This window comes from Rhinopithecus roxellana, chromosome 10 (genome assembly GCF_007565055.1).
Source record: "Rhinopithecus roxellana isolate Shanxi Qingling chromosome 10, ASM756505v1, whole genome shotgun sequence".
Lineage (NCBI taxonomy): Eukaryota > Metazoa > Chordata > Mammalia > Primates > Cercopithecidae > Rhinopithecus > Rhinopithecus roxellana.
Window position 1 is genome coordinate 29941415 of NC_044558.1, and position 24937 is coordinate 29966351.

Sequence of the window (24937 nt, forward strand, 5' to 3'; positions counted from 1 at the left end):
GATTACATGAGACACATACTTTTTCAGTGTTACTGATCATATTCCCTTATCTAAATTCTTTAATAACTAACTTTATTATATAAATCTTAAAACAACGCACATTTTTCAGCACCACTATACACATGTTCATTTTTTGGTTTTAGATATTAATCTATACCCAATTCAGACTGTGGAAACTGAACTAACATGACTGAAATAAAATAGTGTTATACTTTGTTCTTTAGACTCTTTTTTCCCCTCCTGAGATTTTGATATGTGCTTGGAGAGTTTTGAGTCAATATTTATTTGATTTGTTTTCTTTTCTGGAGTGATATTTTAAATACTTTAAAGATTTTGATTGAGTGAGAGGTGTGAGCTATATTTTCTTCTTTCCTGTATGATATACATACATTGTTTTCAATCTCATTTCTATTAAGTAATTATAGGAGAGCCCACAACCTTGTTATTTTACATGTCACTATTTAGACATTTGTTATTTATTTATTTGTGTTGGCCTGAAGTAAATGCCACTTTTGTACAATATTTGAAAGATAGATTTATTTTATAAATTAATAGTTTAAGATTTTGCCAGCATTTGAAATTAACAAATATTTGGACAATGAAAACATCAGTATGAAAGGGAATACTGTAATTACTTTAGTACATAGTATTCCTGAATATCCATTAAAATTGATCCAAGCAAACTCTAATTATGAACATCATATTAACATTTGATCTAATTACTGAATATAATTAAAAGCAAAATAAGTTAATTTACTAAAGTATTCTGAAATTTACTGTTTTCAGTATTTCAGGATAACCAACATCTTTATTCTATTAATCTAGATGAATAAATTTCCATATATTAATGTTGTTTACTTTTAATGTTAGTGTGCTCAAAAAGTATATGTTAACTTTTAAAATTCAATTATACAGATAATATTCTTTTTATCTCAGGAATAGATCATCATTAAAAACTATTAATGTCACTGAAACATCATTGGAGTTATCGGATTTGGATTATAATGTTGAATACAGTGCCTATGTAACAGCTAGCACCAGATTTGGTGATGGGAAAACAAGAAGCAATATCATTAGCTTTCAAACACCAGAGGGAGGTGAGTTAAGGAAGTATGCCAATTAAAAGAATATTCTTTTTCTTTTTAAAAAAATATCCTGCCCAGAAAAAAATTCAAATATCAAAATGTATGATGAAGCCTAATATTCATTATCAATTGGATGAAAAATTATATTTTGATCACTTTTTAGCTGTGTGATGTTAGGAAAATTAATCTCTGTGTGCCTCAATTTCCCATTGGTCATGTGGAAACAGTATCATTCTACTTGACAGGGTTCTTATCGAGATTACATAAGTTTTTATGTTTAAAAGCACTTAGCAGAGAACTTACTTGACAAATAGAATTTTATGTGTTTATTAAATGAAACAACAAAATGCATGAATCATTTGTCTATGACTTTTATTATTCAATATAAAAATTTTAAGTTATATTAGAATTTCAAATTATGTACTCTGTATTGGAAACCTGTCATAATAGTTTTCTCATATCCAGAGCAGTGGACAGGTTTTAGAAAGGGGATAGTATTTTATGAGTAAGAAATCCATCTGTCTTCAGCTTGAATATGCCTATAATAAAGTATTAGAGGGGTGACCCAATGCGTTTTTTTGGATTTCATTTCTGACATCTAAATAGATGTTATTTCTAATTCAAGCTTTTTTGAAAAACAATTTTTACCACTTTAATTTATGAACTGTAGGTAAAATTCAGGCCATTTCAGGCATTACTTGTAGCCACAAATACAGAAATTTGTTCAATTATTTGTTTTATAGCACCAAGCGATCCTCCCAAAGATGTTTATTATGTAAACCTCAGTTCTTCATCAATAATTATTTTCTGGACACCTCCTTCAAAACCTAATGGGATTATACAATATTACTCTGTTTATTACAGAAATACTTCAGGTACTTTTATACAGGTAAGAACTGAATTTTCCCCTAGTTCTTTATTAACATCCTTAAGTTTTATTAATAATACAGACTTGTCACAGTGAAAGAAATTGTTTACCTTACATTGATAATTATGCACAGATATATTTTATAAAACTCCCATTGACATAAAAAATATGGTATAGAAAATGTCAGATACATTTAATCTCTCTTTACACACACACACACACACACACACACAGACACACACACCTCTATATAAGCTTCACATGAATTACCAACAGTGAATCTACCACCTACTTAAAATTCTGTTTATAAAGATGGCCCTCAATTACACTTCCTCCAAGAAGTGTTCTCTAAAGTGCTGATGGTATCATTTATCCTCAAAGTTATTTATTAGCTATGTTTTTCCATTTGTTGGTATACGATATAAATAGTTTTAGTGTTTGAATGTGTTTGTGTGTTTTTCTTTAATTTAAAAAAAGTTTTTGATTGTTAGCAGGAAGGGTTATTATTATAACGATAGTATAATAGTAGTTATTGTTTAATATCAGATGTAATGAAGACCACTCAGAATGTAGTTAGTCATAGATAAGGTTCTAGGCTTGCACAGTTTGTAGATGGGCACTGTTTAGGATGTGAATGATGATGGCTATGAAAATAGCTAAAATGCCTTTACTTTGAAGAAATATTTCCAGTTTTCAGCAGGATTATATTATTTCTCCAAATTAGGTGTTTCACAGAACTTTGATATATAAAAAGGATAATTGGAGCGATTATGATTTAATCAAAGATGCAGAGAGCTGGAATATAATTTGAAAAACATGAATTTAAAAGAAATGCTGCAATGTACAGAATACATCACTTAGTGGTAGAAATTATTGACTGCATGTTTGTGACTTAGGTGATTCTTAATTCTTTCTATCCTTTTAAGTAAAAGAAGAAGAAAGAAAAGTCTTACAAATCCTGAGTTGCCTAATCCCATTTGTGACTGACAGCCCAAGTTTAGTCACTAGTTAGTTCTCCTGAGTAACAGCCTCTGGAATTAAGTGCAGCTTTAGTGCAGCTATAGTGCAATGTAGGCTAATGAAGAGGGCAAGAGCAGAACTTTGCAAGCTATCTCAGGACTAACCTAGCAGGGAGAAAGACAAAGTCCAAAAGGTGGTTTAGTGTTTACATTCTGTTCTATAAGAGTAGGGTTGTGTAAGTCTGTCTATCTAAAACTTGATGCAAAGAGAAAACTAACTTATAAAAGACATGTAGATATAGTTACAGATATAATAAAAGACATGTAGATAGAGTTATAAATGTAATTGTAAATCAAGATTTTTAAACAAATGCCTTAAGAGCAGAAGGAGAAAGGAAGGTCCAGTTTTCTACTCTGTATGTCACGCAGTTTTTGCTTTTTGTTTTGTTCTCTGTAGGGAAGAGAAACGGGACCTAGAGAGGCAATTTATTTTTTACCAAAATGTTGTTTACAATTGTAACAATATGTCATTATACCAATAGAAGATATTCAGATTGGAGATTTTCCTTCTTTTATGCATCTAAAAAACGTTGCACAATTGTTCCAGTAGTTCTAAATTTTAGCAATCATTCTGTCTCTGTACAATTTACTTATGGCTTCTTTGTGATTTATATTTTGGTTCTCTTTGTCCATATCTAAATAATATAGTGTAAGTATCAAACTATGGTTCCAACATGATCTTCTAAACCTACTTATTCAAACCTGGGTGTGTAATATGATCTAATTTGCAATTCATCTGCCTTAGAACATGTTATCTTTTATTAAATAATCTTAAGAATGCTTTTAAGTGTGACAGCTGCAAGAGGGCACAGGCTAATGATGTTAAAACATTTCAGAAGTATAGTCTCATATTGCTTGAAGTTTATCCATGCTTTAACTTATTCCTAAAGTTAATGTTAAAAATAGCATCAATATCTTCACTACCTAATTTTCTATTTTGAATTAGTAGAAGAAATCCTCAAAATGAAAATTATATAGCAGAATAGGTGTATACCTTTTTATTTGTTCCCTATCATCTTTCCCCTTCTTACAGAACTTTGTAGAATACATCATACATGGCATATCATGTTCTGCCTCCTATTACAAATAACTGTTGCTTCTCTTAGTTCCCTTATGCCATGACAAGCATCTCGTAGAAAAAGAATTGTGTAATATTTATCTTTTCATCTCCTAAAGTCTTCTGAAACTACATCATACATAGGTTTAATGCTCAATACATATTTTAATTGAAAGATTATAAAAATATTAGAATAGACCAACATCATTTTTAGTACATAGTCATAATTTTGGAGCCCTTGAGTATGTAGCAAAGCCATCTTTCCTTCTTATCTTGGAGAATTTAACCTCTTTGCTACTATTTGCAATCCATATTGTTCTTCCTTCAGTTATTGCACATTGTATTTTGTACAGAGTGTTAACTTTTCTACTTTAAAATTTTTACCCATTTATGTTTCCTTAGTGTGCCTGACTTAATGTCTTCTGTTTTAAAATGGGCGGGGGGCGGTGGCTCACGCCTGTAATCCCAGCACTTTGGGAGACCGAGGTGGGCGGATCACAAGGTCAGGAGATCAAGACTATCCTGGCTAACACGGTGAAACCCTATCTCTACTAAAAATACAAAAAATTAGCTGGGCGTGGTGGCGGGCGGCTGTAGACCCAGCTACTCGGGAGGCTGAGACAGGAGAATGGCGTGAACCTGGGAGGCGGAGCTTGCAGTGAGCCGAGATGGCGCCACTGCACTCCAGCCTGGGGGACAGAGCAAGACTCTGTCTCAAAAAAAAAAAAAAAAAAAAAAAGTATTAACATAGCTTTTTGATGTAAATTTTAATTTTTGTTATAGAATTTATTCTGATTACCTATGACCTTGATGACTAATACATAACAAATTATCTGAATCACCCAGAAGTCATTCCTGCTGAGTGTGGGACTTAATGTGCATAGGCATGTAACAAATTTGTAACATTAGATCAATTATCCAGATGATTATTTTATTCATCTGTTTATTTTTACACAAAAATGTCTTTTGGCACAAATTATCTAATTAAGGCTTTTTTTTGTTTATATAAATATAGTCAGAAGGTATTTAGTAAAACCTTTTCAAATTTGACCAACCAGCTAATATAACACTTTTTTTTTTTTTTTTTTTTTTTTTTTTTTTTTTGAGACGGAGTCTTGCTCTGTCGCCCAGGCTGGAGTGCAGTGGAGCATCTCGGCTCACTGCAAGCTCCGCCTCCCGGGTTTAAGCCATTCTCCTGCCTCAGCCTCCCTAGTAGCTGGGACTACAAGCGCCCGCCACCACGCCCGGCTAATTTGTTGTATTTTTAGTAGAGATGGGGTTTCACCGTGTTAACCAGGATAGTCTTGATTTCCTGACCTCGTGATCTGCCCACCTCGGCCTCCCAAAGTGCTGGGATTACAGGCGTGAGCCTCCACGCCCAGCCTATGTTAATACTTTTAAGTGGTGCTTTATATAAGCCAGTTGTTCCATGTGTAAAGTAGATGTATTGAAAAGTATTAAAGTTCATGGATCATATTTTGTGTGAGATTACTATATTACTTTAACTTGTCTATTTCTATGTAAATCACCACAAAATTGAAGTAAATCTTTTATTGCACTATATTTTCCCCTGAATACTGGCAAAAGAACCATAAATTTTTGCTCAATTTAATTTGTTGATAAAATTCAGAGCCATTCTTACTATACGTTTAGTAAAATTGCTTATCCTATGTTATTAATTTAAATGAAACTAGTTACTGTTTTTTTTTATTGTGTGCTAGACATGGTATTAATGGCTTTTGTGCTTCGTGTCATCTAATCCTCAAAAGTTGTCTATGAAGTGGAGATGATTATTTCCATTTTACAGTTGAAGGGAGAAAAGCTTTGAGATTAGATGATTTATCCAGGGATACCCTGCCACAATTTGAATGCAGTTCTGTAGGACTTAAATGGCTTCATGTGGATTGGAATGATTCAGATTACTCTGTGCAGATGGAAATTATAAAATTATTCATACTGATTACCTCTATGTTTAAGTCTCCTTTTATTTTAGAATTAATTTTATTTGGCTATGTGTTTAACTTTTAAAATTTGATAGGAAAAAAATGATTGCATAAATACCCTAATAATTTTTTTCAAGCCTTGGGGAAAAATGTAACTGGGAGTCAGGCTAGAGGATTTAAAACTTTCTCTTACTCTACACGTCAGAGAGTACATCAATTGCCATCCCTTTGCTACAAATGTGAGAAGCAAAGTCTGAAAAGAAATGTGAAAGTCTGAAAACCCACTAAATGTGAATAATTATAGCTATTTGAGTTCATAGAAAGAGGGCAAACACATTCAAAATTCCTTCATCACAAATGGAAAGAAACAAAATTAAAAGTTTTATAATACTCCCAAACTTGTTTAATATTAGCCTATGCTTTGAAAATTACTGGAATATTTTTATAAGGAAAGTGACACTGATCAGCACAGTTGTAGCATTTCCATTTGGCAACTTGACCTTCTTCATTGTTGGCTTAGAGTTTTTACTCTTTGCTATTTGTGAATTGGTTTTGCAATAAAAACTACCATCTGTTTCTCTTTTAGTACAAACATATTTCCAGTTTAATTGTTGTGATAAAAAATGTTCTATGTTGATTTTCCTAAAACAATTAACATATTAAAATAATGAGACAATCAATTCATGGATAACAATTATTTTGAAATGTTCATGCATACTAAAAAATACATTCTGAACAATGAAAGCAATGTGTTTATTTTTCAGAATTTTACACTCCGTGAAGTAACCTATGACTTTGACAATATGACTGTATCCACAATTATAGATAAACTGGCAATATTCAGCTACTATACATTTTGGTTAACAGCAAGTACTTCAGTTGGAAATGGGAATAAAAGCAGTGACATAGTTGAAGTATACACAGATCAAGACAGTATGTAAATGAAAAACACTTATTAATCTTTAATATGATTAATTTAAAACTTACTATTTTAGGAACTTTTCCTTTGGTTTGAATTTGTAATAAAATCTTTTATTTAGACACATTCATTACAGGAGTTTGAAAATGCAATTAATATACTTATAAAACTCTTGTAATAATAACCTCTTCTGTTCAAGAAAACTGCTAACATTCATTCATGAAAATTCTGTTCTTTTTATTGCTTCAAAAGATGTCATGGCCATCCAATTATGGGCACAAAAAGTACTGTGTACTTGGATGAATTTTCCAGTAGTTAATTTACTTATTCATTTTCTTTAAAGACTTAAAAAATCTCTAGCAACTTGTTTTCTTTTCAGACTTTGAATCTGCATAGGACTCTGCAGCACTTCTGTTCTCACTGTTTGTGACTAATATATCCAGAATTTTTTTTTAACTCCAGGAGTTTCTCGTATGCATCTTCTGAAGAATCCTATTTATCCTGAGTATTCAAAAAACTATAATGATTGAAGCTCTTGATTTTTTTTATGTTTCAATTTTCAGAATACAGTGATAAGCAGATCATTACCTATTTTTCCTGTAGTTGTTTCTGTCATCCATTTGCTTGTTTATTTTCAAAGATTAACCCCTTATTGAGAAATGGTAGTGACCTAAACTTCTGGAGTAAAGCTCCATGTTTACTCTCTGAAAGCTGTAAATTGAGAGATTCCTTAAGCATGAGAAATGAACGGTTGTTGTTTTTGGAAAAATCTTTTGAATTGTTGACAAGTTGGTCAACATAAAAATAAATGATAAATGTGGGGAAATATGTATTTGGGGAGTCTAGCAAAAATGTTATATTGTAATATATGATCAATACCATTTCAGGCATTCTTTAAATGCAGATCTCCCCCAGGATTTTTGCCAACCTATAACATTTTATCAGTTATTATTTCTACACCATGGATAATAAGCACTTACTATGCACTACTCCAGGTGGATGTCAAATTTACATTAATAGAGTTTAATGTCACAATACAACTTATATCTGAGATTTGGAACTTGTGTGCAAGTAGAGTAACTTTTTAATATACAAATTTGTGTTGGTAGTCTGGTGACTGGAGACATTTTGAGACTGGATATTGGGAAAGCTTTTAGTATTGATTCTTCTGACTACCCACATGACCTTGGAGAAGTCACTTAATGGCTCTGAGCTTTAGTTTCCTCATATGTACAACAAGGGTAATATTTAGAAGAAATAAGCTAAAAGATGGTTTAGATAATATAAATTATCGAAATATTTAAATAAAGCAGTATACATGCACATATTACGCACACACACAGACACACACACACAATTTCCACATAGTAGGAAAGAAGAGCCAAGAAAATATCATAGAAACAATTCCCATACATATTAAAGATGACAGAGTTTATTTTGAATGATTTTTAAAATAATTTTTTAGAAGATATTTTATAATAGGTGAATGTTTACCACATCTGCATTTAAATAATTTAAGAGCTGATGATGTAATAGTTGCCATTTCAACAATTATACTCAGTTTGTGAATTAGATTCTGTTTAGGGTAACTGATGATTTTTATATTTTGCCCATTACCTATCATAGTACCTGAAGGGCTTGTTGGAAACCTGACTTACGAATCCATTTCGTCAACTGCAATAAATGTAAGCTGGGTCCCACCGGCTCAACCAAACGGTCTAGTCTTCTACTATGTTTCACTGATCTTACAGCAGACTCCTCGCCACGTGAGACCAACTGTAGTTACATATGAGAGAAGCATATATTTTGATAATCTGGAAAAATACACTGATTATATATTAAAAATTACTCCATCAACAGAAAAGGGATTCTCTGATACATATACTGCCCAGCTATACATCAAAACTGAAGAAGATGGTAGGCTAGACCCTTTTATTGCCTATTAAGCAGATTGTTGTTGTTCCTTTCATTTACATTGCTTTCTCATAGGAAACAGTCTTCAATTATATTGCTTCTGTTTGATCTCAAGTAATTAGCCTTTCAATAAACATAATGTTTCTTAAAATAATCTGCTAAGAAAATCAAATCCCAGTTATGATTGAATCCTCTTTTTTAATGCTGATTCACTTTTGTTTCATTTAATATTCTCTTTTTCTTTTATAGTCCCAGAAACTTCACCAATAATCAACACTTTTAAAAACCTTTCCTCCACCTCAGTTCTCTTATCATGGGATCCCCCAGTAAAGCCAAATGGTGCAATAATAAGTTATGATTTAAATTTACAAGGACCAAGTGAAAATTATTCTTTCATTACTTCTGATAATTATATAATATTGGAAGAGCTTTCACCATTTACATTATATAGCTTTTTTGCTGCTGCAAGAACTATAAAAGGACTTGGTCCTTCCAGTATTCTTTTCTTTTACACAGATGAGTCAGGTAAGCTGGAATCCACATTTCTTCAAACAATTTCACTGTTGCAGCACCTGCTCTCTCTTTTTAAGGAACAGCATGGAATATGAAAGGATATCTGATTGTCTATTTGTAACAGCCTTACCATTATATTTACTTTGTTGAATTTTTTTTTTCAATTTGAGCTTCAGAATTTCCTGTTCTGTTTAAAGCTACTTTGGAACCACTGTGTCCAAATACAGATTATAATGAATTATGATATTTATTTCTGAAATTAAAATATGATCATTTAATAAATCTTTTTGAACTAATATCTTCAGGAAAATAAGTCACGGTGCTATTTTTATTGTTAAAAGTTTTATGAATGTAAGTTTCATCATGTGTTTTCCTACAGTGCCTTTAGCACCTCCACAAAATTTGACTTTAATCAACTGTACTTCAGACTTTGTATGGCTGAAATGGAGCCCAAGTCCTCTTCCAGGCGGTATTGTTAAAGTATATAGTTTTAAAATTCATGAACATGAAACTGACACTATATATTATAAGGTACGTTGATTTTAACAGTATATGTTTATTTTTAAAAATCAGAAATTGAATTAAAATCTTTTGACACAGGAGGAAAATGGACTACTAAATTAAACAATGACTATTTTTTTAAGCTTATTTCCTACAATTTAAGGATGCTTGTGGAAAACACAAGAAGCATTTGCCAGATATATAAGCTGAATACTTCACAGAGCAATGTGCTTAGATTTGTAACTTCCAGATATCTACAACTTAAGAAGCAGTTGCATCATTTTGTTAATGCTGGAAAGTGTATAGTAATTTTTTTCTGGCTTACAAATATAAAATGTATTTCTATCTGTTGTTAACAGCAGTACCAAGGGAATCTTTTTAACCTTTTGGAAAGGTATTCATATTTATTCTGGACTTCTGGTCATCTTTCCCGATAGCATATGATCCTACACCAATTGGTCTTTTAAGATATATCCTTATATTTTTGTTTTCAAGAGTAATTCATTTGCAACACTAACCACATTTTCCCTCTTCCATTTTTGGAATTCAGAATTAGTGAAAAGTATCCACAGAACTGATGTAACAAAGAGTCTCAAATATATGTTTGTGATTTCTAGCATTTAATTGCCAAAATGTAATTAACAAGCATTTATTTAAGAAAATTTTCTTATTATTTTCCTCAAAGGCAAATAACGTCCTGGAATGTTCTTATTTAGTTTACAGCAAGAAGAGTGCAAAAAATCTGCAGTAAACATTTTACTTAATATTATGAGTATTACAATTTATGACTGTGGTAAATCATTGTTATAGCATATGTAGCTTACAAATTGAATAGTAAAAATCAAAAGCAGGCATTAACTTTATGTCATCAGGAACAATGACTTTCTTTCTGGAAACCAATATATTACTTTAAAACTTGAGAGTCTGAGTATAATTTGAATCATATTACCCCATAAATGTGAAATTTGCTTCCCAGAAGTGTGAAATTACATTAAATGACATGAAGCCTCTTGCCCTTTAATATCTATCCCTGGTTTAATCTTAACATTTTTCCATTTTTTATTTGCTTTGTCTCTATGGGTCACTGGGAGATAGATATCAAAAGAAAAAAAAGAATCCTTTTCTTAGAGTAATCGCATTCCTAGGACAATTGTGTATGTGTATTAGAGCGTGGTTGTCTACATATGGATCTTATCTCCTCAGAATGGTGATCTCTAACATAGACTGTCTTAGCATAGTGGTGAAGCAAGGGCTCTGACTTCAAATTACCTGGCTCAGATTCTGCCTTTGAGACGTATTGTGCTTCAATAGGGACATTGCTTACTTCTTAACGCAAAATGGGAGTTACAAAGATGTGTACATTCGAAATCGAGGATTACAAAGGAAAGTCTACATAGAGCATTTCAAACAATTCCAAGCATGTGATAAACATGTTAGCTGTTGTTGCTGTAATTGTACACAGTTTTTAAAAGAACAAAAAAATCTGTCCAACATTGTAATAGCACTAAGCATGGAATGACAATATGCCATTATGTGAACATGAGAACATGAGAATAATTCATATTCTAAGATTTGGAAACAGATTTTCTCAATAGAAGCACATCTTTAATATTTCACAAGCAGCAAAAATACCATCTTTATACCATTAAGTATTAAATATATCATTTGGGATGGGCAGTTGTTTTGTGTTTTAAAATCTGCTACCTCGTGTTACTCCTTTTTACATCTATTGTCTCATTCATCAATTTTCATAATCTTATTTGCTTTTGAATTCCTTTAAATGTACTCTCATGCCATCTTTTTCCCTGTCTCAACATCTAGTTACTATATCTGCTTTCCTCTTTCTGTTTAGCTTTCTCCCCTAGTGTGTTCTATTTTCCTTTCTCTTTCATCTACCCTGATATCCTGACAGCATCAATTTATATTATTTTATCTGTTTTTCTATTCTTTTTCTTCTTTCAAATTATGTGTGCATTTGTGGAGGTAGAATAACGTTATAACCACTTCAAATGTTACCGCTATCCCAGTCAATCCACTGTGGTCCACGGATAATGAAATCAATAGGTGACTTGGGTCACTCACACATACTGAAAGAAATTATTTATTTAGTACAAAGTTCTATCAAAATATGTTTGTAAGTATTTATCACTCATGTTTCCCTTTTTGACAACATACGCTTGTGTAAATCTGTTCACTATCCCATAAACTACTCTCTTATTACTATGCCCTCTTGAGTTCAGTTGTTTCTCTGGCTATTAGCTCTTCCTAACCAAAATCATAATTTGCTTGTTTTGTGTTTATTTTTTCTCATTCAGAAATTGTATATTTCTCTAGTTAATATAAAAATTCTTTGATGGCAGGAACCATGCCTTATATGTGTCTATAATCTCAGAATATCTAATATGTGTTTTGTAAATAGTAAGCAGGAAAGAATGACTGCAGTATATTAGGTAAGCCCCTAAAGTCAGTCAGTGAATTCCTAGAGATTATTTTTAAATGCGATTCTAATTGTAAATTTTCCAATAATTAATATTCTTGTTAAAATTTCTGTTACTGTGGTGTTTAATAAATAATCAAAATGGTTTATATTTTGTCAGATATAACATAAGAGTCCTACATTTATATCACATAGGAGATTATCTTCTCTGTCCATGAGGATAATTGATTAATCTTAACTGCTTTCTTGGTTAGGACAATTATCTTTGAATGAAAACTTTCTACTTAATGATAATTTTTTCTATGAGAAAGCATATTCCTCCTTGGGCAACTATGATACTCTTTTGTTCCTTTTCTTATTTCTCTAAAAGCAGTATCAAATTAGAAATTTAGGAATTGGCTGGGAAAAATCCCAATTTAAGCTTCATGGAAGCATATATTTTAAAATTAGTATTCACTGCTGTTTTGTCAGTATCTACATACAGTAGCTGAAGAATAAATACATTGACACAGGAATGCTGTGGGTATCAAAAATGAATTTAGATGAGTTCAGAAAAATTACGTGTCTCCGACCACCACAAGTTGGTTTTAAATTGCAGACTGTAATTATAGCAAATTTTTAAAAAATGAGTATATAATTCCAAGTAAAAATTATGAAAACAAAACACTCTAGTTTTCTAAAAAGTCAATTGTAGACCAGGCACAGTGGCTCATACTTATAATCCCAGCACTTTGGGAGGCCGAGGTGGGCAGATCACCTCAGGCCAGGAGTTCAAGACCAGCCTGGCCAACATGGCTAAACTCCATCTCTACTAAAAAATACAAAAATTAGCTGGGCATGGTGGCACGCACCTGTAATCCCAGCTACTCAGGAGGCTGAGGCAGGGAGAATTGCTTGAACCTGGGAGGTGGAGGTTGCAGCAAGCAGAGATCATGCCACTGCACTCCAGCCTGGGCCACAAAACGAGACTCTGTCAAGAAAAAAAAAAAAAAAAAAAACTCTAAAAAAGGCAATTATGAGGTTCTTCAGGGAAAAGAGGGTGCCCAGTTCATCCTTGTATCATAAACTGAGCACACTCTATGGCACAAGATAAATGCTAATATTTGTTTTATTATAATTTAAAATATCCATGCTTATTAATCTGTAAGTTAAATATAAAAGGAATAATTTCAATGAAAATATTCCAGTGATGAACAATTTTTTGACAATGCATTGGGACTAATAATTTTTTTTTCTGCTTTTCAGAATATATCAGGTTTTCAAACTGAAGCCAAACTTGTTGGACTAGAACCAGTCAGCACCTACTCTATCAGTGTATCTGCCTTCACCAAAGTTGGAAATGGCAATCAATTTAGTAATGTAGTAAAATTCACAACCCAAGAATCAGGTTAGATACACTTTTTGGACCTAAAATGTTTCATTTTATATTTAACACCTTTCCTTTCCTTTTCTCAGTTTATATGATAAAGTATCATTACTTAAGAGTCTACTCAAAGGGAAATTGCGTTTCAGTGATTTACGTTTAGTCTTGGTCTTGTGTGAAATCATTATGCTGTATGTGTGTTTATGCATACATTTTTACACATAGTTTTTCCTTTTGAACAGAAGAAGTTGAAATAAAAAAGTAGTTTGGGAACAAAATAGCCTTCTAGATATCTGTGAAAATTACCTAATTCTTGGAACTGTTTGAGATAGCTGGGGAAGAAGGGGGGAATGAACTAGCAGTCACTTTTAACAGGCTGATTTATATTTTTATGAAACAGTATCTATAATTTTCTTTTAAGAAGATGAGTTGTGACATTTGGAGAGAATGAGTCATTGCATAAGCCCCCTATGTTCCCATCATCCCATCTTTACCATGTGGATGACACTGAAATATCATTGGCCTAATTCATCAACAGCTTACCTGCTGTGTCACACATGTAGTACACATGACATATCTTGCCTTTGTGTGCACACTGAGTAGTTTGTATTTACAACCATTTAATGATGGCTTAGTAATGTACTTTTCCTTTTCTCAACTGGACAACACCTTTAAAAGCACCTCTTTTTAATTTTTTTTTTTTAACTTCTGTCAATGTTTATTGAATGAGTACAAGATCCCATTCTAGTCATTTCTCCTTATCAGCTCTGGATGTACTTCCTGGTATGTTAGTGAATCTCTAAATTGAGACTGTAGACTACTGACTACTAAATTAATCATTTTTGCATAAATTTATGACTACCTGAGACTGCTTTTCATAGCATTCCTGTAAGAGAGGCAAAATAAATAGCATTTATAGTGGATAAAAGTACATGCTGTGAAGTCATTATCTGGATTTGAATTTGAGCCCCATGACCTACTAGTTGTATAATCTTGGCAAAGGCTCATGACTCTGTGAGTCTCTGTATCCTTAATTGCAAAGAAGCACACATTAGCAGTAGCCATCTCATAATGTTGTTGTCAAACGTATTTGAAAAAATCCACATAAAGCACTTTATAGAGTGTTGGACACACAGTAAATGCCCACTTCATAGAGTGCTGGACACACAGTAAATGCCCTCTAAATATTACTGTTGCCCCCATTCCCATGTTACAGATGAAGAAGCCATGATTCAGGCATATTAGATGAAAAGGACCTCGAGAAAATTAGTGAAGAACCTGTCTAGAACATTGGCCTTCTGACTTCTAGTGACGAGTGGACATGACTGTAGGAAATGCATGTTGTAAACGAGTGATAGAATATAAAAATGTTCAACCCATAAATAAAAAATATTTTAATAATATTTGTACATGAGAGCAATAACAATCGAGGCTAATCTTGTAGAAAATGCTCTGTAAACCAATAAATATTTTTATCAGCAAGATGAAATTGTACCCCAACATTCTATACTCTGATTATTTAAATAAATAAAATTTTTACCTTTAAGAGTTTTAATATAACTAGTTATTTTTTTTTGAGGTTCAAAAAATCAGGAAAATAGATATTCACAAAATCCAGATTTAGAAACTAAAGTTCAACAAATTGTCAACTATCTTATGTTAACTTTAAAAATGTTGTTATATAATTCTGAAAACAAGGAAGTGAATAGTTAATAACATTTAATTGCCATATCCGTTGATCAGCCCAGAAATTATCTTTAAAAAATTTTTCAATGCCACACATTCCTTAAGTATTCTCCTTTAGTACCGGTGTCTTTAGCTTACAGAGGAAGAAAAGTTTATAACAGCTCAGTTTAGATCCAGGTAGAGCAGTGTAGGCAGGTCAAGGATCACCTGAATATTCTTTAAAGCACTATATTTTGCATAATATATATGCTATAATGGCAGCAAGTTATTTTCTTTCAATTTTCATTGTTTGTAATCCACAGATTGACTATGTCCCAATTTTTCTTCTAGCATTATCTTTTACTGTGACAAGAAAATTTATTCTACTAATACCACCATTAGGGGACATTGGCTAATTGGACATTTCTGTGGGAAGCAACCAGTCTCTCTAATGTGCAGTCACTTTGGTGGGCTAGGATATTATTCCTTAACCAGGCCTTCCAGATACAGAGGACCTCTGAGAAATTGGGTTACTTTCAAGTAAATTCAGAGAAGCTCTAGAAAATAAGACTAAGGCTCCTTAAATCTTCCTTCCAATGATGTCTACAAAAGGTACTTAAAGATGAGATACTCAAGTTTCTTCCAAAGAAAACATCCCAGTAAAAACCAGTACCTTTAAATTAGTTAGGAGTTTCCAAGTACTGTGAAGCCCAGATTTGTCACATCAGGGAGGCACCTGTATCTGTGTTTTGCATAAAAATGTTCCATAATAAAGTATTGCTAAGATTCTTCCTTTCCAAGTAACAGAGCAGTTATCAAACACTGCCTGGGCCTGGGCTTGAGGCTACACATTTGCTTCTGAGCTTTCGAGGATGTGATTGGTGCTTGGAGCTGGAAGATATTTAGTGACTGGTTCAATATTGTAAGGATTAATACAATAGCATAAAAAGCAAGTCAACAGCCTTTTGATTCTGTCTATGTTAATGACTTTTTAAGCACACATTGAAAATTTGATATATTAAATATTTTTCTAGTTGTACTTCTAAACACAGTTGTATCTAGTGATCACATAATTCAATCAGTTATCTACTTACATGTGTATGCACTTTAACTTGCGGCATATGTTTATCTCTTAAGTTCCAGATGTCGTGCAGAATATGCAGTGCATGGCAACTAGCTGGCAGTCAGTTTTAGTGAAATGGGATCCACCCAAAAAGGCAAATGGAATAATAACACAATATATGATAACAGTTGAAAGGAATTCTACAAAAGTCTCTCCCCAGGATCACATGCACACTTTTATAAAGCTTCTTGCCAGTACCTCATATGTCTTTAAAGTAAGAGCTTCAACCTCAGCTGGTGAAGGTGATGAAAGCACATGCCATGTCAGCACACTACCTGAAACAGGTAACTAACGTGAAACAGGTAACTAACATGAAACGTTTAACTATTTGGGGATTGTGTCAATACCACCTGCAATCTTTATAGCATACTTATCTAATCATATAAAGCACATATTAAAAATACATCACAGGCTTTTTATCCCACGTGTTGCTTGAGTATCAGCTGTGTACTACATTGACCCTTCTCCAAAACATTGGGAGATTGAAGGGAGGAAAAAAAAGAGAGAGGATCCGCTTTACTGTATTTCCACAAATATAAAACCCCAACTTAATGAATTATGTTTTATCATGATTTAAAAGAAAAAATAAATATGTAAACCTTTCATGTATATCTTTTTTTGTCTTATTTGTTTTTATGGAATTCTAGATGTTTTCCTGAACTATATGGTTGCAGTATCAGACTCAGTTTCATCTATTTTCTCCCCTTTATATCAGTCTTTATCTTTCATGTTATTTGAATAAAATATCCAGGTCATTAAGCTTTAGTCCACAAGAAGAAATTCTCACCTTCCCTAGCAGTGCTATATCCTATGTCATAATATCCTTCATCCTATTTTCTTCCATATTCTACCTGCTTATATTAAAGTCTGTTTCTTTCCTGATAACACCACTTCCCTGGATGCCTGTCCTAATAGGCACTGTAGATATTGGCAATAATTGTCAAATTCTGGCACTTCCAGACCCTTTATCTTGGAAATGTCTTTCAACCCGTCTTGAGGCTGTAAACCTAGAACATCAAGACATAGCCTGCCTTCTCTCTGATTTCAGCATCTAACTCAGCATCCTTTCCTTTTCCTTCTTCCAGTGCAATATTTTTTCAGACTACGGTGTTTCCTTTTCCAGGATGGAATAGTTACATTTCAACAACACCATCTCTTGCTCCTTAGATCTCATACCATGTCATTGTGACTTATCCTCCACGAAGATTCCTCATTCTGAGAAGACCCCATTATTTGTTTTTTCCAAGATGCTGGCTGGTAAATATTTCTAGGAAAAATTAGAAATGATTCTACTTTTTTCGTCTGTAAATTCATTGTCCTTAATTGTCCCAGCTTCTCCACAATCTTCTATGTATCCCTTGTTTATATGCTATAGGAAATATATTAATAGGAATACTCTCTATTCCACATGAAAATTGTTCTCTTTCTGAACCTAGTCTCTTCCCCCATCGTCCATATTTATTTTTATTTTACTGATACTATCAAATATATTGATAGACCCCCCTTCCATCAAAATTCATCCATGTCTTTATTTATGCCTTCCAGATACCTTCTCTTAGGATGTCCTTGCCTTCCTCTTTTAGGGATCTAGTTGTTCATTTTCGTTCTAATCTTATGTCTTCTCTAGAACATTACTCCATCAATTTATTCGCATCTCTCCCGCATTTATCCTCTCTCTCTTTTTCTTGCACATTCATCCAAATTGTTGAAAAATTTCAACTGAAGACCTAGTTGGAGTATCAACTCCAAATATATTTGAAATGGAATTTGTGTTGCATGAAATCACTGTCTTTTTCTTAGTTTTCTATGCCTGTTCTTGAGAATCCATTGGACCCCAAGCTTCATAGTTTTATAAAATTCCTTACTCCATCTCTTCTACGTACAATCAGGTCTCATCAATTCAATTTCCATCATGGCTCTGCAATTTGCCCCTTCTCTACCTTGACCACCACCATTGTATATCAGAGGGACCTTGTTGCTTCCTGTAATAACACCCTAACTAGCCTTATCACCCACACTACTTTACCCATAAGTCTCATCTTTCCACCTCCTCACTTAATTGAATCGGTTCTAACATACAAATAGACCGTTTATGCATTGGGAGGGGAAATGTATTATCTGAACAATAAAGGTTAGACATGTCAAGTTGGGTACCTGAAGCACAGAAGTAATAATGAAAGGCACCATGTGTAGGAGATGGGTTAGAATACTGCAAATATTTTACTCATTCTCATTGCCTAGAAAATATCCTAGAATCCATAGCTAATTAGAATTTGACTTCTCTCTAGCTTTTTATTCTTCTATCCTTTTATTGTATCTTCACGTATAGCTGATGTCTCCAGCCAAACTTCATTTATTTAGCATGCTATTTCACTATTTCAGTATTTTAACTTAGAAAACATTTATTAAACATCTACTATGAACTAAAAATTGACTAGATTCTCTTCTTTAAACATACCCAACCCTTTTTCATCATCAGATTGCTTTGCTTCCCTTAGCCGTATTATTATTTTCCCTTTCTATGACACATAAAATTTTATTCATTTTTAAAAGCCCAGCTTAAATGTGCCTTCTTTATTAAAGCCTTTAATGGCATTTCTGGACTTCATCCCAGATGTGCTGACTCATAGCCTCAATGAGTGAAGCTTAAGAATCCATGCACTTAAGCATCTCTTTAGGTAATTCTGATATTCTGTGTGTATCGGAGAGTACTGGAGTAGATTACCAGGAACTTTTGAGGACAGGCAAACAGTGTCAGAAAGGTCCATCAAGGGGTGACACGTGTTTTCCTAGTGGGTGGCCAGCACGTCATTGCTATGTGGAGTCTATGGGAAGAAAAAATATTCAAATCCAGGTAGGTGGTCTGCATCAGGGTGGTCTAGCACCAGGTAAAATGGTCTTGATCATTGGGCAGGAGCTGAGCCTTTGAGAACTGGCAAATAAAATACCGGACAATATATCTCAAATAAATGAGAGATTCAGGAATAAGGCAGGAGATACTAGGTTGGTGCAAACATTTAACTGCAGTTTTTGCCATTAAAAGTAATATTGAGTACACTGGTACTCAAAGTGACAGCTTAGACACAGGAATGAAGCAGGAATTCAGTTAGTAGAACTGTGACACATGATCCAAATCGCAATGTGCATCTGATGTAGAGTCACCTGAATTTGAGGTCCAGGTCTTTGTAAAATAATAATAATAATAATAATAATATAATAGAAATTTGAATTCCATCTTAACTCAGTATTAAAAGGCAACACATGTGGAGACTGAAGGGATTCTAAATCAAATAATTAGGTGGTTATTAAACATATTGTACTATGAACTATGTACTTTCCTGCTACTGAGGACCATTGCTTCTCAAAGCTTGAATTCTGCATCAGAATGTGCAGCACTGTGGCATGGTTCTAGATTTATGGAATCAGAATTTGGGAATTAGGACGCAGATCTTCATTTAAACAAGACATGTGAATAATACAGCGCTGAATTTGGGAACCACTCATTTCCACTGTAAACTCTTTGCTTGTAGGAGCCATGTCTTATTTGTCTTTGTTTTACTCACAGTTCCTAGCAGAAAGCCTTGGGCATTGTAAGCATTCAAATGTTTGTAGAAGAAAGAAATGAATTGCTTTCTTCTAAAATTCATTATTTTTCATAGGTGTTTTTACTCCATTGCAATATATTATTTCCACATTCCCATCAGGCAAAATCGTATATATTTTCTCCCATGTAAATATAAAAATTCTTTAAATTAAAGAGAGTCATTTATATAAAGCATGAGTATTAACTGCTGCTTCAAAAATATTTTGATTTCATATCTTTAAAATTGGTTTGCATCTAGTATGTAATTATATTTATGATTACAGTATTTATTAGGTAATTAATTTGATTTTATATGATTCACATTAATTATTTGTTGATAAGAGGTTAGTAAGAACTGGGAATTTATTGTTCAGATTGGAAACAGTTTTACAGCCTGTTGCATACTTCTAATTTATGTGGTCTAAGATTAGTCACAGTGCATAGCCAGCTCTGAGCCACTGACTCCATACTTATTTTTGACATTAAGTGAAATCAAATTTGGCGCACTCTCTCACTGCCTAGTGTCTGACCTTAACATTCCTTCCAGGGATTATTGGGTATTTTTTAAATGTAAACTTGGTCAAATCTGGATGCAGCCAAACGTGTATCATGACGATTGAATTTATGAGGAGATTAGTGTTTGGTGTCTAAGCTGGTTCCCTTGTCACAGTCAGATATGTTGGAACAGGGCAGTAAAGATGAAGGTCCCCAAACTTGGTTCTACATTTTAACAGCATTTTATGCCCAAATATATCATATATACCAATAAAAATAATAACAGCAAGTCCATGTGCATGCGGTATTTGACTTTTAGAACCTTGAATTGATTCAAAATGCTCTTACTCATTTTACTATCAAAACTTAGCATAACATGGATGGAACTGGAGGACATTATGTTAAGTGAAATAAGTCAGGCACAGAAAGACAAACTTCACATGTTCTCACTCATTTGTGGCAGCCAAAAACTAAAACAATTGAACTCATGGAGATAGAGTGTAGAATGATGGTTTCCAGAGCCTGGAAAAGGTAGGAGGGGCAGGGGGATAGGAAAAGCAGGAATGGTTAAGGGTACAAAAACATAGAATGAATAAGGTCTAGTATTTGATAGTACAACGAGGTGACCAGTCAATAATTTCTTTTACATTAAAAAATAACTAAAATAGTATAATTGGAATTTTTGTAACACAAGGAAATGATAAATGCTTGAGGTGATGGATACCTCATTTACCCTGATGTGATTATTATACATTGCACTCCTGTATCAAAATATCTTGTGTACCCTGTAAATACATACACCTAGTATGCACCCATAAATATTTAAGATTTAAAATTAAAAAACAGTTAAAATAAATCTAGTAAATGTTTGGATTTAATATTTGGTTTTAAAAACTTGGTCTTTTGTGCAAGATAATTTTATAATTTGTGTTTATCCAGACCTCTTCCAAGCTCCATAAGTTAGAATCAAAAGAGAAAAATAAGGTACTTCCCTCAGATGCAAAAACTTAATTTAGGGAAAGTAAAATGTGTATTTGTGATTTTTAGAGGTGTTCTTTTCTGCAGTGATTTCTTTATTAGCTTTTTGTCCAATGGAAGATATCAGGCATATGCAGTGATCCAGTGGAAATCCACTGAGCTTGCAAATATATTAATGTTACAGTATGATTGACTTGGAATGTATTCAATTTAATCATCATTATCATCATCATCATCATCATCATCATCATCATCATTTTAGAGACAATATCTCACTGTGTCACTCAGTCTGGAGTGCAGCGGCTTTATCTCAGCTCGCTGTAGCCTCAACCTGCTGGGCTCAAGTGATCCTCCTACTTCAGGCTCCTGAGTAGCTAGGACTACAGGTTTGCACCACCATGCCCAGCTAATTTTGTGTGTTTGTTTGTTTGTTTGAGACAGGGTCTCATTCTCTTGCCCAGGCTAGAGTGAAGTGGTGCTATCTTGACTCACTGCAGCCTCCACCTCCCAGATTCAAACAATTCTCGTGCCTTGGGCCTCCCAAGTAGCTAAGATCATAGGTGTGTGCCACCACACCTGACTAATTTTTGTATTTTTAATAGAGACAGGGTTTCGCCATGTGGGCCAGTCTGGGTATCGAACTCCTGACTTCATGTGATCTGCCTGCATTGGCCTTCCAAAGTGCTGGAATTACAGGTGTGAGCCATGGCTCCCAGCCTGCCCAGCTAATTTTTATTTATTTTTGTAGAGAGAGTGTCACTATGTTGCCCAGACTGGTCTCAAACTCCTGGTTCAAGCAATCCTTCTGCTTCAGTCTCCCAAAGTGTTGGGATTACAGGCATGAGCCACACACCCAACCTAGCTTATTTGTTAAATAAAATACTTCTATATTTTGTAAGAATTTATAAAATTCTTATATACCACTTAATAGATTGAATGTGGGCAATAAAAGTACTGTCCTTCTATGGCTACAAATTGGTGCACTAAATCAAAAGTTCACTTTTCCTTTGTATCCTACTTACATAACTTTCCTCATCCATCTCCTGAATTAAGATTTGAAATAAAGGATGCAGGAAAGTTGCATGATTCTGATTGCTCTCAAACAAGTGAATTAAAACATTCAACTTACCAGTGGGTAATCACTAAAAGCACAAAAGACATTATAGTTGCCTATCACAAATCAGAGGGAAATAACTATTAGTATATCTAATTGAAATTCAGGTGTTTTGTACAATATCTTTTATATAGACTTAATTATTAAATATAAAATTTTTCTTAAGAGTCAGTATCAGATGAGAAATGTCTTTTTCCACTTCTTGTAGTGCAGTGGACAGTTGACCAATATATACTTATTTACTGCTTGTTATGTTCAGGTTCTAGGTGTGGGGTTCAAGACTCAAGTTTGAGTGCCAGGTGGCATTGGGGATCTTTGCCCTGCACATCCAAATAACTCCATTATTATAATAAAACATATTTAATATGTATAAAACAAACACAAACCTACATAATATGTCGGTCAATTTTGTGGCTTGAAGTTTTTTTTTTTTTTTTTTTTTTTTTTTTGAGACAGAGTCTTGCTCTGTTGTTCAGGCTGGAGTGCAGTGGCACAATCTCAGCTCACTGCATCCTCCACCTCCCGGGTTCAAGCTATTCTCATGCCTCAGCCTCCGTAGTAGCTGGGACTACAGGCCTGTGCCACTACCCCCAGCTAATTTTTTGTATTTTTGGTAGCCATGGGGTTTTGCCATGTTGGCCAAGCTGAGTTTGAACTCCTGACCTCAGGTGATCTTCTCACCTTAGCCTCCCAAAGTGCTGGGATTACAGGTATGAGCCACCACGCCTGGCCCTGAATATTTGATTAAATAAATATTCAAGAGAAAAAGATTTTACTGAGGCTTTTTTGAAGTGTGAAATGTGAATTGGATGTTGCTTATTGATAGTTTCAAAATTGCTTTCTATGAGAAGTTAAGAACCAGTAACCTAATTGGAAAAGGATGATATGGCACATATTTGTCTTGAACCTTGAATTTTGTAGACAAATACACTAATGTTTACTTAGATCATCTGATATAGATCAATAAAAGTCAAGTTTTCTAAATGTTCTTTTTGGTTTATCAGTATGCTATGAGAAAATGCCAATTGTACATATCAAAGAACATTCCTCATTTATTGGAAATATCTTGGATGGTGAGGTTAAGGAAATCAGAGGAGATTATGGGTTGACTAAAGCACTCATGAATAGTGATACCCTCACTATTCATGAAAATAGTGAGAATAGTAGAGGAGAGTAAATAGGAATTTCAAGATACAGCAAGAGAAAACACACAGTGGAGAAACGAATGCAATACAAGGGGTCAGGCTGAGATGGAAACTTGACTGGAGAGGAGGGTATTTTATTAGAAGGAGTGGAAGCAGGAAAGTTGAATAACTGAAGTGGGCCCTTACTTTCTCTGCTCTTAGTTTGGTGTGACTGTCACAGAAGTTTGAATCTGGTATAATAGAAAAGCAGGAACTTGTTCTAAATTCTCACATAAATAATTCTAAAAACAATGATTGTTTTTGGCCATTTTCCTGAACACTGCAGAAATCTCTTTAGATGGAGGATTTGTTCATTACATATTTACTAAGCCTCCTAAGTAATAAAGAATAAAATCTCCAGTCATTTCAATGGCCCATAAAGCCCTTCTTTTTAATCCAGTATTTTCTTCCCTAGTTATCTGTCACTTCCCTTATCTTGAAATGTATCCTCGAATGCTACCTCTTCCAAAAGGATTTCTGACTAATTTGCGACTGAACGTCCTTCCTCCCAGCTAGAATTTTCCATACTCCTTTCCTGCTTTACTTTTCTCTTTTGGATATTATATGTACCATTATCTGTGGGTCTGTTCTCACTACAATATAGGTTGCATGGGGACAGAGATTTTTCTTTGTTCAAACCTATTTCCAGTGTCCAGAAAAGTATCTGGCATACAGTGATAATAAGTATATTATAAATGAATGAATCAATCAATGAACAGGCCAAGAAGAGTGATAGGCATACAGCAAACACCAAGTATGCGTATGCTGGGTGTCTTAAGTAGAAACTTGCAGTCACAAAACTATTTTTAATCAATTATGTATTAAAACATGAGAAAGGCATGTCTTGATGAATATATTTTCTGATTAAACATTTTAAAGATAGTTGTAGATTCAAATGTAGTTATGAGAAGTAATACAGAGAAATCCTGCATGTCCTTTATCCATTTTCTTCCAGTGGTAACATCTCTCAAGTAGTAATATCTTGCAAAACTGTACACAAAGAGTATGTCAGATGGAGAACATTTCCATCAGAATAATCCCTCATGTTGCCTTTTCATAGACCCAATTCCTGCCCATCATCCTGGCATCTCTCCTCATTCTGAACCCTTGGATACCACTAATCTGTTCTCCATTTTCTATAATTTTGTCATTTTAACAATGTTATATAAGTGGAAT

General features: G+C 33.6%; 1 protein-coding gene across 1 annotated transcript in view; it reads left to right on the forward strand.

Annotated features, from left to right (window-relative positions):
• Positions 1-24937, forward strand: part of PTPRQ (protein tyrosine phosphatase receptor type Q) — a 220149-nt gene that overhangs the window by 75159 nt on the left and 120053 nt on the right. The window contains exons 18-25 of the mRNA XM_010383675.2: positions 937-1097; positions 1829-1974; positions 6737-6905; positions 8518-8808; positions 9055-9330; positions 9698-9849; positions 13502-13643; positions 16422-16691. Of these exons, the coding sequence (XP_010381977.1) occupies positions 937-1097; positions 1829-1974; positions 6737-6905; positions 8518-8808; positions 9055-9330; positions 9698-9849; positions 13502-13643; positions 16422-16691 (1607 nt within the window). The remainder of the gene's footprint in view (positions 1-936; positions 1098-1828; positions 1975-6736; positions 6906-8517; positions 8809-9054; positions 9331-9697; positions 9850-13501; positions 13644-16421; positions 16692-24937) is intronic.